General features: G+C 36.3%; 1 protein-coding gene across 1 annotated transcript; it reads right to left on the minus strand.

Annotated features, from left to right (window-relative positions):
• Nucleotides 1-6823: 6823 nt before the first annotated feature.
• Nucleotides 6824-7861, minus strand: LOC149886506 (uncharacterized). Its single transcript, XM_090090497.1, has one exon. It carries the CDS (start codon nt 7859-7861, stop codon nt 6824-6826), a length of 1038 nt encoding a protein of 345 aa, XP_089946623.1.
• Nucleotides 7862-18216: the final 10355 nt, after the last annotated feature.

Consider the following 18216-nt stretch of genomic DNA (forward strand, 5'->3'; position numbering starts at 1 on the left):
TTGAGGATTGTCTAACGAGCTTATTAACCGAGCAGCGCTACTGTTTTTTCTAAAAAAAGCCAAATGTTTTCCTTCTTTTGTTAAACTCTCTAACAAATCTACAATGGGATGTTTGAATCTACTACCGCCAGACGGAAACTCGTTTCGAAACATGGCATGAACGGATGAACAGGCGTTAAACACTATCACCAACTTGTAATGCACTTGCAAATTTTGCCACTGAGACGAATGATTGGGAATGCTGTGAAAAATAGTCATGGTGCCCAAACCGTGATGTGAACCGCTAGAACACAATGTCAAATACGGCTCGCTCTTTATACACAACGGACTGATGTCGTCGAAAAGCATCAACGTTTTGACGTGCCTCTTTTTGTTGTTTTGCACTCCGAACGCTTCCAAACTTAACGACGAAATTTGTAATATTTCTTGATTCAATCGTTCCACGCTATCTACGATGGTCAAATATACGGCTCAAAAGCGATTATAATCAGAAGTCGCGATGGAACGCCAAGCTTTGAGCTGTGACGGTGAAGTTTGTCTGCTTTGCAAAACAAAAAGCATTTCCGCGTGCGGATATTTTCCAGCTTTGATCAGGTTCAAGGCCAAAGTTGATTTGCCGCAATTGGTAGGACCCAACAAAATAGCGTTTTCCGGATAGACGTCTAATCGAGGTTCAAAAATGTCATGTTTTGCTTTTTTTTTTTCTAAAGTTGCTCCTCGACGAAAAATCCTTTTTCTTTCAACAAACGAAACAAAAAATCTTTGTTGTTTTCTTCTTCTTCTTCTTCGTCTTCGTTGACAACGTTCTGTTCGTCGTCGTTATTTTTTTCTTCGTCACGCGCTAAATCTAAAGATTTTTCTCTTCCTTCTATTTTTCGAATCATTTCTTGAGTCATTTCGTTCATCATCATTTTTTTTTTTTTTTTTTTTTACAATATACTTTTAACAATACAACATGCTTTTAACACTATTCAAATACTTTTATAGTTTTTTAATATATTTATATATTTTTTTTATAATTGTTTTTCTCTTTTAAAATGGGAAAGAGTGTGATATTCGATCATGAGCCGTCTGTTTTGATAAACTAACCATTCCTCTACGATCTTTTCTTCGCACGCTTTCAATGCGGCAACGTGTTCGTCGCTACACATTTTTTGCAAATCCCCTTTGCAACTCTTGTTTAAAGCTCGAACGGGTTCCAAACGATGATGATCGCGTATTTCTCCCATCACTCCGTCGTTAGACACGTAAAGCTTGCTGTTAATGTTTTTTGCAAACTCGAGCGTGTTTTCGATGATGCGAATGCCGTTCACGCTGCTTTGCATTCGATTTTGAGTTACTCTTTTAACATCGTCGTTGTTGTCGTCGATTTTGGAAACGTAATCTTCAAAGCAAAGCGCCATTTTGTTCATCCCTTTGGCCGTGATTTTTTCGCTCTTGTCTAGAGTTTTGAAATTGATTTTTTTCAACGAATAACACTTGGGAGCTAAAGCCACGGCTTCTTGAATGTACCAAGGTGAAGGCACTTCCTCTTGAAAATAAGTGGCTTCTTTGGCGTGACTGTTGTCGTATCGATAATCGTTCTTGTCCACGTTGCTGTAGTCTAACCATCGTCTGCTATCGGGATTATCGTACAGTCGTTTGTCTACGTAGTCTCTAAATTGTTCTTTGCTCTCGTACGAATAATGATTAATGGCTACTCCGTAAGAATCAGTGTCGGCCAGCAAAGGCTGGACGTCGCATTCGGGAAGAGCTCGTTGAAAACTCCATCTGAAGCGATTGATTTGATTTTTGGCCAACGACAAAACGACAGCTGCCGTCAGTCGTACGGATTTCATTTTTTGCTTTCGCTTGTCGCGAACCACCAAAAAAACGCACTCGCTCAGATTGTTATTCCCTCCAAACACCCATTCCAAGACGTGTTTTTCTTCTTCTTCTTCTTCTTCTTCTTCTTCTTCTTTGTTGTTTGGGGGTAAATTCGGAGCAAGACAAACAATCGATTTGCTGTCGCGAACGAGACATTCTCTTAAATATTCTCTGTTATAGTCGTTGTAAGTATAATCGGGGGTTACGTAGGTGCCGTCTAAACAAACGCGATGAGCAAAAGTGTCCAATTTGTATCGTTCCAGCGGTTCGCGAATCAAATCTCCGTTATCGTTTAAAAACAAAAACAAAAATCGAGGATCGATCATATCCAAGGCCTCTTTTGTCGCTAGACCTTCTTCGTCGCACAACATTTCGAGCACTCTTCTCGTTCGACCGACCGTTCGTTGCAACGTTTTCTCTTGGTGGTTCGCGTGCATGCTACTGCTGTGTTTGGCGGCATCTTGACAAAGCCAACCGTAATGACCGTTGGTGCGCAGCTTGCAATTTTCGGCAGTGATCTTATCCCCTCGCAAAAGAGCTTCTTGTCTGCGCGCGATGTTGTTTTTGACCATGTTTCTAGCCAACGGAAACGTCCAACAGGGCACCACGCAATAGATTCTGTTTATTTGACAACCCCAACGTTCTATCAAATCCAGAAAGCAGGGCAAATACTCCACCGTATCGTGAGCCGACAAACAAAAAACCAACTTGGGAGTTTGATTTATAGGTAGAGAGTAGCTTCCGTTTTTCAGTTTTTTTCTCGTTCTTTCGATTTCAAAAGGACTCAGCTCTTCGGGTGCGGTTTCGCGTTTTTCGATCATCGGCGAATATCCCCCCATCGCGTCTTGAAATTCTTTTTTCATCTCCACGTTGGCGCAAACCATACACGTAAAGCCGAATCCGTTTTCCGAAAATTCGCCATACTTTTCTTTTATTCGTTCTAGCGTGTGACACGAATAGTCCACGTCTCCCATTTGAAACGGGAGAGGTTGCAACTGCGCTCGAGCGTATTGTCCGTTTTCGTCGTACATCTTTATGCACTGGCGAAAGCGCGGCAACTCTGCGATGGGAAAATCGTCCGTATCGGCCGCGAACTTGCATATCCCGTTGGTGGCCATACCCCCTTTTAGCATTTTTTCGATCAGCTCGTGATGTTCCAACATTTGAGGAAAACAAATCGAAATTCCGCTGTCGACCGAATTGAACAAACTGGCAAATTTGAAAACGGACACCACCTTCATCATGTGATAACCGGTGTTTTCGAACATCTTGTTGTCGAAATCGATCAACACGGCTCCCAAACTCGTAGTGTCCATCGCGGCGTACAATTTTAACAACGGTCTCAACGTTTTCAGCTTTAACAACTCCCACATTTGTTTCACGTTGACGTAAGCGGGTTCGATTTTTTTCATTTCTTCTTCTTTCGTTTTGCTTTTGCTCAAATGGTTTTCGGCGAACAGCTCTAACGAAGGACACTGTATGTATTCGACGTCCAAACACGCGTCGTTGATGTGCTGATACGGAAACAACGTTTTTTTGTTCAACAAGGCGCCGAGCTCCTTCGATTCCTCCTCGCTCAAAAAAGAAGGAAAAAGGTTTTCTTCTTTCAAAAACTCGATCATTTTTTGTCTTACGACGCCTTGCAGTTCTTCGCCGAGCATGGAAGTGGCCGAATCCAAAGACTGGTTCAATATTTTCAAACTGTCCAACACGCGAACGTTACCGTCGAACGTGTAAAGCGCAATTTTAGAAGAGCTCTTGGCGATCGTAAACAGCTTTTCTTCCAAAGACACGTGTCGCAGCGTTTCTTTGTATTTTTTTCTTCTTCGAGCTCTTCTCTTTCTTCTCCTCCTCCTCCTTCTTCTTCTTCTTCTTGCAACGACAACGACGGCATTTTAAAAAAGCTAAAACACTTGGCGAACGAGCAGCTCAAATTCAAGACTTGGTTGTCGAAGCACGAGTTGTGAGCGTACACGTTTATGACGGGATCCGCTTCGATTCGAGCTCCGTAACTCATGTTGCAGCTGTTGTGCGCCAAACCAATCACTTTTCCCGTCCAATGACAGTGATCTACTACCACGTGATCCTCAAACATTCTCATCAGTTTGTCGTGCTGCGCGGCATACACTTTTGCCATTGTCTCGTTACCGTACAACACTTTTCTCGTCGCGGGTTTTCTTCCGTCACCGCACAACTGATAGGCTTTGCTCATCATCACGTTGAAAAAAACGTCGTATTCGGGACGCGACGCACCGTACGCTTTTACCATGTCGATCCAAGGATGAGCTCTCTTTTTTAAACTGTCGTAAACTGTTTTTAACAAACGAGACGACGACGATGGCAAACTCTCGTTGGTCATTTGCTCAAAAAACGGAACCAAAAGGTTCCACGTTTTTTCGGGTTCTAGATCGCAAAACAGTTCCGTTTCAAACACCTCTCGGTGTACGGCGTCGGGTTTTTCGGAAAAACATTCTTCCAAGACGCACAAGCAGCGATACAGTCGCGCCGGTTCGAACAAAAGCTCTTTCAAATCGTCATACTCTTTGCCCACCAGCCATTTTCACGTGTTTGACAGCAGATCGTTCGTCATGTCCAATTGCGTGATGCCTTTGAACAACCACAGTTTGACGTTCTCTCTTTTTGGAGGAGCGTGTTGTTGTTGTTGTTGTTGTAGCTCCCGATCCTCAGACTCGCTTTGCAACTCTGAGGAGTATAAGCATCCTGCCTCAGAGTCGCTTCGCGACTCTGCCTGCCTGCCCGCCGCCTGTCGCCACCTTTTTTGTAAAGACACTCTTCGTACGCAGCTCGACGCTCGGTTCTCAACCAAGGATGGTTCATCTCGGCAGGCAGTTTGCTCAACGGACATCGGGACATGCTCTCTTCGGTGTTTTCGTAGTACCAAGTCACGACCGTACGATGCTCGCCAAACAGCGAACGAGCCAGAGGCGGGTGGGTGCAAAACAGCGAAAACGTGTGACAAAAGTACTTTTGTCGACCCAACTCTCGAGTGGTAGGTGTTGTTACTTCTCGTCCGCATTTCACCAGTTCGGTTTCGGTGTCGAACGTCATGAAAAACAGTGGAGCGACTCGACTGCTGCCTAAAAAAGATTCGTTTTCGCCGTAATAACCGTGTTTATAAAAAGCAAACTGCGTCTTGCTGTAAAACCCTTCACACGAAGGCGTGTGACTGCTCAGATGGCTGAAAAACAAAGAGCATTTGTCGCACTGCTGCATTTTTTGCAAACGGGCTTGCGATTTTTCGTAATAAAAGCAATGTTGCAACGTCAGCATGGAACAAGCGTGGAACGTACTTCGGTCTTCTTCTTCTCTCAAAAAGATCTTTAGCGTCTGTCTGCTTTGCAAACGGGCGTTGGCCGCTTCTCGTTCTTCTCGAGTCCAAAACTTTTTGTGCTTGTCCCATTCCTCCGACAACGCTTTTCTGCTCTCGAAGACTCATTTGACAAAGGCTCTCGTCATTCTGACCGCTTTTCTCTTGAAACTTTTCATGTAGTAAATCGCGTTGTTGTTTTTTTCTCGATACGTCCACACTTGAACGTTGTGCTTTGCAAAATACTCGACGTACGCAAAGTCTTGACAAATCTCGCTCAGCGTTTCGATCGTCACGAACGGTTTTTTCAACTTTTCCAACGCGACTCTCTGAGTTTCGATCTGCTTTTCGCTCAGACCCTCTTCCAACAGCTCGTAAAATTCGTTTTCATCCTCGATGTCACCCGCTTCGTTGCCTTCGCAACGCTCCAGCAAAAACCGTTTCCATTTTTCGAGCGAATCCACGTTCAGCTTGCTGAGCGTCAACGAAACGATCAAGGCGGCGTAAAAACACAGTCCTTCTCCGAACAACGGCGAAATCTAAAGACGTTTGCTCTTTTTTCCAAGCGTCAAACTCTTCCTTTTCGTCTTTGCTCGCGTTTTTGTAAAACGTCTTTGCTCGCGTTTTTGTAAAAAAACGTCTTGCGATTTTGGGGTTTTTTTTGCAGAGACGATCCACCACCGTGTTGCCACGGTCCTTCGATCTCCCATCGACTTTGTTCCGTTTTGAGGACGAGATTTGTTTCGCTTCGCGTTTTTCTTTTTTGTAACGCGTTTTTTTCGCATTTTCTTTCTTTTTGAACGAGAAGCTCTTCTTCCGTCATCTTCTTCCGTCATTTGTCTTTTTTTCGTTTATTTAGTTTTCTCTCGTTTTCTTTTTCCCTTTTGATTTTCAGCTCTTCTTCAGTCATCGTCTCTCTTTTTTTTCGCTTTCTCTCGTTTTCTTTTTCCCTTTTGATTTTCAGCTCTTCTTCACTCATCGTCTCTCTTTTTTTTCGTTTTCTATCGTTGTCTTTTTCCCTTTTGATTTTCAGCTCTTCTTCGCTCATTTCGCTTACTCTTTTTCCGCCGATCGTTGTTAGATGTTTCATCACTTTCATCTCTTTAACGCGGTGCTGTCGAACGTACGACACGGCTTCAAAACGAAGCAAACACAGCACGCTCCACCCGCTTTTTTTCATTCCTATCGAAGCGGTGCTTTTTTCCAACACTCTTTTTTGATGGTTTTTTAACGAAATCGCGTAGGACAACACGTTCACGGAATACACGGGACTCTTGTAGTTTTGCAAGCGAACCTGGTAATATTCGTCGTCAACGTCGTATTCGACACCCAAACAATAAGCCATTTTCACGTTGTATTCGACGTAATACGTTTTGTTAAAACACGCCAGACAATTCGATTCGAAAAAAAGTGTTTTCGTAAAACGTTTTTACAAAGTGAATCAGTTTTTTCTTGATCGCTGCATATGTTTCCGAAGCTTCGAGAATAACGGCTTCGTTGACAATTTCTCCGTCCTCGAAATCGATTTTCGATTCGTACACAAACCTGTTCAACAAGTCGCGATTTTCAAACTCTTTTCTTTTGATTCTCATGTTTTTTTTAATAAATCTAAAAAAAAAATAATTACAACTAACATTTTTGATAAAAATCAAGTACTTTTTTATAACGCTGCGGATGCCAAATTATATTTTCTAAATACAATCCGTTTATATCTTTAACACGAGACAACGCGGTGTACAATTGTCCGGGAGCAAATTCGTACGAAGGAAACACCACCACTTCGTAAAACGTGCATCCTTGCGATTTGTGAACGGTCATCGCGTAGGCCAAAATGAGCGGGTAATTTTCTCGACTAGAAACCACCGTTTCGCTTTCATAATGTCTTTCTTCGATTTTTTCGATCGCCGTCGATTGATTTTCGTTTTTAAATTGCACGTAAACGCACCGTTCGTCTATTTTAGTCACCCTTCCCAACGAACCGTTGTGCAATCGTTCGTTCAAGTTTTTGACCAACATGACCAAAGCTCCTACTTTCACTTCTAACCTTCGAGGCAGTTGAAACGAATACCCTCGAGCGTTATAATCGCTGCTAGCGAAAACGTGCATCTTTTCGTTTTTGATCAATTTCAACATGAAACGATTAAAAACGTTGCATTCGGCGTTTTTAAAGTAGAGTCGAGGAACGTTACTAGGCGGATCTTCTACGAAACGAGAATTGAGCCACGACAAATTTGTACCGCTCACACTCGCCTCACGTATTTCGCCTAACATGCACGCAAACGCTTCGTCTTTTTGTCGTCTCGTCGTTTTTAGTTCCACTTTGACAAAGTTCATTTCTTTCCAAGTTTCGCTTTCAAAACAATACTTTCCGCTCACAGGCGGAATTTGCAAAAAGTCGCCAGAAACGATCACCTGCACGCCGCCAAACGGTCGCTCGTTTCCTCTAGCCACTTTCACGGCGCGGTTGAGAGCGTCCAAATAGTTCGCATCTAACATGCTGATTTCGTCTACGAACAACACTTCTACGTTTCGCCACGTTTCTTTCACTATTTCGCTCATCTTTTTTGAACCGATTCCGATTCCGCCTAACAAATGCAACGTTGTTCCGTCTTCAAACAAACTGGCAGCGATTCCCGTGGTTGCTGTCATGCGACACTCTGCTCCCATCGATTTCAAATATCTGTAACATTTTCGAAGCATGTAACTTTTACCACAACCGGCGCTTCCTGTTAAAAAAATGTTTCTTTTGCCGTCCACGTTTTTCATAAAAAACATTTCTTCTTCTTCGTTTTCTTCCTCTTCTTCTTCTTTTTTTAGAACGCAACCTTTTTCTTTTTCAATTTTTTTTTAATGAACTTTTTTTTTGTTATTTCTTTTGCACAGTTTTATACGCTTTTGAACTTGTTTCACCTGTCTATGTTGTCTTGGTGATATATGACGTGTACATGACGTATACCTAACGTTTTTTGTATTTGTTGACAAGTTGCTTTGGAAACAGAATAATATTGGTTTATACTTTGAACCTTTATCTACTCATGTTTTAAAAATAACACCGTTTTTATTGTATATGTATCCGTTTGTTTAAACAGCTGTTTAAATATTTCAGGCGTATAAAAGCATCGCTTTTTTACTTAGAATCATTCAAAACCAAATCGAACAAGAAGAAACAACTCGAAGCAAAAAAAAGAAGAAGAAGAATAAAAAAAAAATGTCGAAGAAATTCGGTTATCCTAACTTATCTGAAGCTACTTGCTACATGATCTCAAACGTAGACAAAGTCGTCAACGATTCTGCCAACGGTGGAGGATATGTTCAAGCTCACGTAGTTCCTCTTTTTTAACTCCACACTCTGACGTTGAACAAAGTGTACACTACCGTCGACCCTGCTTTTTACAGCAAGCCTGTCAGAGTAAACTTAACTTTAAAAGCCGATCGACGTTGGACAAACATCAAAAACACTATGCCTTCGTATTCGCTCATCGATTTTAAAAAAAACGGTAGAAAACCACTTGCTCTTTTTCAGAGCCGAAAAAAAGTTTTGCAAAGACGATCCCTCTGTCAGACGAACCATGATTTTGAACACCAACAAAGAACGCTCGTAAGAAGTTCGTGAAGAAATGGATATCATTTGCGTGAAGCTCGTCGACCCCTCTAATGCCGAAACGATGCAAAAAATCATCGACGAATGCGTGACTTTTCAAAACGCCGTTTGGGAACGCGAACACGTTGAAAATCCTTGGAAGGCTAAAAAAGTATGGAATCGAGAATTTCTCGTTCAAGACGTGTCTGCCATAGAGTTTTGCATCGATAACAACGAAAGGTTGCGAAAGTTTTTCACACCCTTTTATCCCGAAGCAGAACAAATTGCCGTCCTTGATGTAAGATTGTAAAAAAAAATTTTTTGTTTTTACGTGATTTTTAATTAAAAAAAAAAAAAAAGACGTGTTTTTTTATTTTTTAGATTAATTAATTAATTTAATCAATAACAATGAACGACGAAATGGATGCTTTATTTTATACTCGTTTGGAGGTATACAACGAATTCAATAACGAAAATGAAAAATTTCAAGACATTGATTTTTTCAAAACATTAAATTTTCAAGACAAGACAGAAGATGTTTTTTGGTTGACATTGATTGTAAAGAAAATGATTGGAGAGAAAACTTGTAACAATACACGTTGGATCCATCAGAGAAATCCTTATTTGTTCGCAAAATAAAAGTTTGTTATTTTCACGACTAAAATGATGACGGTGTCGTTATTCTCGATCGAAAACTCTGCGAGTTTGATTACCAACACCCTCGTTTGACTTTGGTCAAAGCATTGATGGCACCATTTGAAAAACAAATCGATTTACGAGATCAAACGTTCGAGATGATGCGAGAAAAACTCAAATCCGATTACGAAAAAATCGAAGAACGACTAAGAGATATGTTCGAGGAAATGAAAAACGAAACTCTCGAGGATAATCTCGAAAAAAACGAGGAAATCCCAAATATCGATGCTTCCTCATTCGATATTTTTTCGATTTTTTTTCAATTTTTTCAAAATGCCCCTCACTATGTAACGCGTTTAAAATTGGAAGACGAATGTCTTGACAAAGACGGAAACATCACATCAACGACGCAATATTTCTGGGCTGATATCAACTTGAACGACAACCGCTTGTATTGGAAAAAAAATTGTACAACCTCGTCAAACCTTTTGCAGAACTGCAATCGACAACACCTCATTTTTATACATCAAACGCCGTCTCTTATGTTCGTAAAATAAAAGTTTCTTATTCTGACAACAACAATCATCGCTGCGAACAACACTACACTCTAGATCGAGAAGTGTGCGCCTCAGATTACAAAAATCCTATTTTAACTCTGACGAAAGCCGTGATGACATCGTTTGACAAACAAATCGATTTACACGAGCAAACCGTTGCACTGGCGCAAAAAATACTCAAAACCGATATGGGAAGAATCGAAAACCGCATACAAGAAATGTGCGAAGAAATGTTTGAAGAAAGCGAAATGATTCAAACTTACGAATACGACTTTGAATATGTCGTGTGCAAACTTTGCAAAACGGACGAATACGGAAATTACGAAGACGAATCTGCAACTTTTTTTGTTTGTAACTTGTGTAAATATAAAAATGTTTAATATATTTAGATGGAAAAAAAAAGAAAAATAACAGAAACAGAAGTTGACAATGAGCAAAAAAGATAGGTAAGAAGATTAAAATTCGAAAAAATTGCTAGTAAACTTGCGAGCGATTGGAAAAGATTAGGAAGACAGTTAAACATTGACGAAGATGAACTCGATTGTATCGATGTCGATTTTCGATTTTTAAGAGAAAAATGTTTCAAAATGATTAGCGTCTGGTTTACACGAGAACAAAGAACTAGAAAACGAAAACGATATCGAAAAAGAACTCTCTCAAAAGTTACAACATATCGGTCGATATGATGTTTGCGCAAAAAACGATTTTATATTTTGACTCACTACCATGGTCGATTTTTTTTTTTTGTATTGTAATATAATTCCAACTCTTCCAGCAACAACGCATTTTGTGATATATTATATATTTTATTAAAAAAAATAACGAATTTTTAGATGGAGAAAAAGAAACCTCCTTCAGCTTTGGTTTTACAACCACCGCCACCTCCACCTGTCGATCCTTACGGTTTAAAAGAAAAGGGTTTAAACGCAAAACAACGATTGTTATTTTTTAACGAACAAATTATAACTCTATATATATTATTAGATGAATAAATATATTATCAACGAATGTTCCTGCAAACGATGTGAAAAAAAAATATTGGAAAAAAAAAAATGGCTTGGACATCTCTTCGTCTTCGTCAGAAAATTCGATAAAAAAAAAAGAAGAACTTCGAAATCTCGAAGCAATTGAAAACGTTCGTTGCTTTTGCACGTGTTGTATCATGGATAATGAGATGAGAAAAGAAAAAAAAGAAAGACTTTTGCAACAATCGAAAGACAGATTAGTCGATTGGTTAGAAACTCACGAATGCTTTGCAAACCTTTTCAAAAGAAAAATGTTCGTTAATGAATTATTTTTCAACAACGACGTTTTCATTGCCGACAAAACAACGTTGCGCGAAGGAGGAAATCATGATACTTTAATGCTAAGAAACGATAAAAATGAAACAAAAATAATTAACAAAAAACCTTGCATGTGTAAATTTTTATTTTGATACATTTTTTTATATTTTTTTTCAGCATTTATAATAATGTTACTTACAACAATAATGGTGTTTATAATAATATTTGCTACAACAATGGTGATTACAACAATATCGCTATTTATAACAATAACCTTGAACATTGCTCTTCAACCGCGTCTTCGCTATCCAATCAACATTACTTCGACAGAAGAACACGTTTATGTTATTCCACTTTGTACACGCTATCAATCGCATGACGATCCAATGTTAAATAAAAAAACTGTTGATGTAAATGAAGAAATTTGGAAACAAATATTCGAAAATATTACAAAATGTTAAGTTTATAATGTATAAAATTATTTTTTTTTATTTAGCATAATAAATAATAATGGTGCAAATTCTTCATTTATCAAAGAGCGAACTACGAAAACCAAGATTGACCAACGTTAAAAAAGTACCTTCAATGGAAGAATATCTTGTCATATCTCCACATCACACTGTGTTGTACAACAATCATCCTTATCCTTATCCTTATCCAAGAAACTCTCACGTTAAAAAATATCCACTTTTGAAATCAATAAGAGGTGACATTTACATTATTCAAAATGACAACAAAGGAAACAGTGTTAATATTGACAAAGATATAATGGAACAATTGCCCGATATTATGAAGAATGATGAAAAAAAACGAAAAGAAATGTTAAGTATTATGGAGCGAATGCCTAACGTAGATTGGAAGAATGACGAAAAAAAACGAGAAGAACTGTTCCAAGAACTGTTCCAAGAAAAAAAATAATTATTTTTATTTATTTTATGTACTCTATTATATTTTTTTTTCAGATTGAATAAAAAATTTGAAACCAACTTTTCGATTATTTATCAATGCTCTCGCTCTGCGTCTTGGAAAAGATTGGAAAAAATTGGGAAGAGAATTACAATTACAAAATTCGATTTTAAATTGTATTGACTATGATTACGATTGTGAAAAATCATACGAAAAACTTATGAAACGATTAAACGTTGGTTAAATAATGAAGGTTATTCCATGGAAGATTGGTTTTCTGAAGATGAATTTGTTCGATGGAATCAAATCTTTGTCAAAATGGGACGAGATGATCTTTGTAATGTTTTATTTCAATTTAAAAAATAACTTTGTTATAACTATATTTTTTTAGTTAACTAAAAAAAAATACTTTACAAAATGGAGAAGAGTTTTAAAGAAGAAATAAATGAAGCTTTTGAAAAAACAATGTTTATCCGACAAATGAAAAACGAAATCGATAAAAACGTTCCCGATCAAGACTTGTGTTATTGCAAATGTTGCTGTAACGAATTTTGGAAAAATTATTGGAAACAATATTTTGAAAAAATCATATTTAACGTTATTATAAAAAATTAATTTGTTGTTATAATTAAATAATACTCTCTTTCAGCAAACAAACGTATAAAAGAAAAAAAAATGGAACAACAATTGGAAAAAATTCAAAATCTTTTGACAGAAATCCAAGTCGATGTCAGAAGTATAAACCGTAAAGACAATGAAGATGAGGATGAAAATCACGAATCGATCGTTGATAAAAGAGTAACGAAAACACTCAATTCGTTATGCAAATTAGAAAGAAATGTGAACAAAACTATCAAACGATATCAAAGTCACGATTTTACAACTTTGTTAAAAGCGAGCAATCAATCTGCCATGTATTATTTGAAAAAATGGAAAAAAATGAAAAAAAGTTTAAATGAACATTTTGGTCATAAAAGCAGTCTATATTCAAAATGTTTCGTGTGCGAAATATTCATCGAAAAAACATCGATGCATCATAACAGATGTAACATTTGTCATATTACTCTATGCGGTATGTGTGATCGCAAACACCATGAAATTCATGTCAAACCTTCGGAAATCACACACGAATCGTTTATCGACTTTTCCAAGTTCAATAACCATTTATCTAATTAGCGTTGAAAAAACGTTGTTGTTCTTTTTGTTGTAAAAGGTGTTGTTCTTTTTGTTGTAAAAGGTGTTGGTAATTTTATATTCGGTAAAATTGTAGCAATCCAATCAATTGCAAATTGTAACTGTTGTGTTTTTTCTTTTCCAAAATACACGGCAAAAAAAACAATTATAAGAAACACACACAAACCGACTGTTTTATTTTGTTTTATTACGTCAAATATTTGTTTAACAAAACTTTTTTTCTCTGTGCTTTCCATATGATTTAATATTTCTTTATATTTTTTTTGTTTTTTAATAATTGTATTTATATATCAAATATCAAATATCAATTATCAAATTTTAAACGGTATAAAATAACATCTTTAGATGACTTGTAAAAAAAAATGCACCCATTGCTATACACGTTTTGATCCTTACAACTGCAAAGAATGGGAGATTGTATGGAAATTCAAGCATCATTACTTGTTTCTCATATCGCTCGACAGCAAAGATCTAATTAAATCAGATATGGTATTAAAACTTTTAAACGATGCAAACACAGATCAAAACACAAATATTGGAAAAACAGAAATTGACAGCGCAATTGCAGTATTTCTTCAAATCTCCATACACATTACCGATTTTGTTGATCGATTAAGATGTTGTGCATACCTATGGGGAGCATCAAACCAAATCGAAAATCGATTAGACTTCATAATGTTTACACGTGTGCAGAAACTAGAGGATTATATTGAAACTCAACGAAAAGAATATAATTTATAACTTATTCTTTAATAAACCAATATTCATAATGAACCGGTTTTATTCTTTTTATTCGTCTTTTTTCGCTTTTTTTCTTTCACCACCTTCTCAACTTTTTAAATGGATTTTTAATCATCATATCTCTCAAATCGACTTGTAACAATTTGCGGTGTTGAAGATTGTGGTAAAACTACAAACTTCTTTTTACTGGGTGACAATTTATCAAGTACTTTCTTCCCTAAATATCGACTCGCACTTTCAGTAAACGCCAAAGGAAGAGGAGATAAAATTTCAATCCCCTTTTCAGCTATTTCTCCTCCACCTCTCTGTCTTTTTCTCTTTACTGCTCTCTTTTTACTTAATCCATTTCCGCGATTAGGATATGGAGGCATATATCTTCTTCCACTCATTCTACCCAAATTTAAAATTTAATTCATTTTAACACCGTCTTTTCATCAATTTCACGCATGTAACAACTATTATTTCAACCTATTTATAAGAAAATTATTAACTTATATTAATTATTAACCTCGTCTTAACTAATATCTACACATATCTAACTTGTATTCATTACACCCGTCTTTTTATTATTTTACCCCCGGTTTATTTCTTTTGTTAACACAAGGTTAATTCTGATTGGTTGATTCATTTTTTTGTTTACTTTTCCATGCATTCTGATTTGTCAGTTTATTCTTTTGTTTACTTTTCTCTGCAATCTGATTGGTCAATTAATCTACCCCCGCAAAGGTTTGTTTACTTAAGGGCCGTCGAAAATATATATACCAGTGCAAAGTTAAAACGTTCATTTGGGCAAAAGCCCTCGTAGAGATCAGACGCGGAAGCTCTGCTCAAATTTTCAACATACAACATTCAAAATGGCGGCGAAGGAAAGGTAACTTTCTTCTTCATTTTTTTATTTTTTTATTTTTTTATTTTTTTGTATTTTTTTGTAATTTGCACAATTTTACACTGGTTGTTTTTACGTTTTTACACTAGTTTTAAACGTTTTTTTACAGTGTTTTTTAACGTTTTTACAGTGTTTTTTTTACGTTTTTTACAGTGGTCTTTTTTCGCAAATGTACTAACGCGTCCGCATATATTTATATATAATATTGTTTGATTTTTTTATTATCAGTAATGGGTGCAGTTTCTGATCAATATTTTTTTATTTTAGCACACTTCTTTACAAAATTTACGTTTACCGGGTCTGGAAACGTCAACTCCCGCCGCCCTTCCATCCTCAGAACCGGAAGAACCAGCGACGGAAGTAGAAAGACGGAAGAAGGGTGACGGATCATTCCGTCAGCCTTCTTCCGTCTTTCTACTTCCGTCGCTGGTTCTTCCGGTTCTGAGGATGGAAGGGCAGCGGGAGGTGACGTTTTTAGACTCGGTAAACACATCATCATACATTAAGTTTATTATGGAGAAGTAATCAAATAAGAAAAATTAGCAAATTGGTAAAGAGTTCATAATTACCCAATAATCACTAAAATTTAGCACGATTTTGTTGTCTTAAATAGTCAAACCGAATCAGATTTAAACATAACTGTAATCAATTTGAAGTAGTTAATGATCACAACTTTCATTCCGAATTCCAAAATGACATTTCAAGGAACAAAAAATTAACAGGCAATTAATGTCGATTAGCTTTTAGCTCCCTGACATGTATGCTGTATGATAACTCATTAAACAATGCTTTATTAGCATCACATGATCTTTCCAGCAATATCTAAATTTATAAAACATATATTAATATATTAAATAAAAAACTTTTTAAATAATAAAATAAATTTTTATTAGTTTTTGCAGTGACAATATTATATACATTACATTTAGATTAAAATATTGGTTCAGCTTAAACAAATTTTAAAAACAATTTACAGAGTATCTCTTTAGAACTTGTTCCTTTACAGTGAAATGCATCACAGCTGATAAATAATTTAAAACAATGGAAACAAGTTAGTATTTTAACCACTAATATTTATATTAATGCTACACTTTATATAAATTATTTTACAAATACTACATAAATATATGTTAATAAGTCTCTCTCTATATATAAACAGAAAAATTTCATTTTTATAACAACAGTTTATGTAACAACAATATGCTGAGAAGTATTCAATCTATTTAACACATTATTTGCACATAAACTGTTCACTTAACTTAAATTTCTTGTTAAAACCAGAACAGGAAGAATGCTACCAACTATTACAATGATCACATTGAATCCATCCAAGGTATTGTTTTGGTTCTTTTTTGGGGGGGATCAACAAAACCACATTCCTTGCAACTGTCATTTTGTTGTACTTGGGCTGCACTTTCCATTGTACTATTTTTTAGGCATTCATTGGTTTTAAGCAATAAAGATGATAGCTTAGTTGTTCTAGTACCAAATGTTTTAAATGCACGCTGTCCGGCTACTGCTGGTCTGCCACAAACCTTTGGTATTGGGGCAAAAAATAATTCATGCCCCTCAGATTGAGTTAATGAATCACCATTTGTTGCAGCCTCAGTTGTTTTAACAGTTGTTATAAAATCAGTTCCTTTTTCTTTGGATTTTTCCCATTCTTTTTTGTTTCTTCTCTCAGTTAAAGCAAACTTTGGATCATTATTGTCTGTAGAAATTTTAAAACAGGTTTTACCTATTTATTTAGCTCTTCTTTAAAGAGGATGTTATACTACTTTAATGACACCACACAATATAAACCTTACCTATTTAAAACAAAAAATTTGATTGTAATATGTACAGGTACATGTATGGTATTGTGCATAATTAATGGAACACTTTTTATTACATTATCATTTATTTCTAGATACCCTAATAAACAATGACTCGTTTTATGGAGAGGGGGCCTACTGCTAAGTTTTAATTCTAGCCAGCCAAGTCGTGTTACTATAACCCAAATAACAAAATTAATTATCCATCAATAGTATTAGTTAACTAACTACATTCTTAATCAGTATCCTGGCAGCAATTGCATCGGTAAACACGTAGAAATATTGCATACCAAATTTAGTTAGTCAAAGCAAAATAACAAAATTATTTTCTAAAGATTCGTCAATGGTACCCCACTTCGTCTTACATAAAATGTGACACACTCACTTTCTTGTTATATGACGAAACTGTCACATTATTCCTTTGGCACAAAGGATGCCAATGATCTTTTAAAAATTGGGTAATGAATGCTTAAGCTTCAGTTGCTGTTTGAAACGATTGGCCTTTATGTAAGTCCATTTTTTAAACAAGGTTGAGTTGAGTTTCACTGAGCTTTGTCTCGTTTAAAGTCGCTTGCCTCATCTTAGAAAATTACCGCCACTCTAGCAAATTTCCCAGCTTAAGGTGGCGGTATTTACCGCCGCAATAGAATTACTCATATATTTAACCTTATATATATATTTAGACACATTTATTGTGTCTATAGTTGGTACATATGTTTATTTTATATTGTTTCTGTGTTTTCAAAGTGCTGTGACTTGGTAAATGTGTAGAGCAAGGTTTGTCAACTTTGCCAGCCAAGTGATGTACTTTTAACAGAGAGTTACACCATAGTGTTTAGTGTCAAACTGTTACTGCTTTAGGTCTAGCTGTTTTCAAGCCTTTATTATTAAAAATTATTCTAAAAATACATAGTAATGTATTATAATAACATTTTGCGTAATGTTACTTATGTTTTGTTACATATGAATGTTATCTTAAGTTATGTTATATATATATTAACTTATGGTGTGTCCTATTGTTGTGTGCTTTTGCTGTGATGTTTTTTTGTTATCTTTTGAGTTAATAGACATTTGGCTTATCTTCAGTTGGCGTCTATTGTTAAAAATGGTAAATAGGTAATTTTATTAAAAATCACTGCTTTTAATCATTCACTAAAAGCCAATACAAATTATTTTGCCATATATACAATTTGTTTTATCTCAATTTGATTTTTTGTCTTAAGCGCTGTTTACTTCATGATTTTGCTATAAATATTTTGGAATCATGATGTTCCAGCATAAAATGCTATAATCGCTATAAGTCACTATAATCTCCCTTCAAATAATGAAATTGCAGTTGTATTTGTTGGTGAAGATGGTGCACCACCTGCTTCCAAGAGAGTCATTATTTATCCAAGAGGTCATCCTCTTAAAACTATATCAAGT

Source organism: Hydra viridissima, unplaced genomic scaffold (genome assembly GCF_058129835.1).
Source record: "Hydra viridissima isolate aposymbiotic clone 2 unplaced genomic scaffold, HvirCarnegie_v1 scaffold_6, whole genome shotgun sequence".
NCBI classification, from domain to species: domain Eukaryota; kingdom Metazoa; phylum Cnidaria; class Hydrozoa; order Anthoathecata; family Hydridae; genus Hydra; species Hydra viridissima.

Excerpts from the sequence above, each read along its gene's own strand:
- LOC149886506 (XM_090090497.1), bottom strand. The coding sequence starts at position 7,861 with ATGGGAGCAGAGTGTCGCATGACAGCAACCACGGGAATCGCTGCCAGT.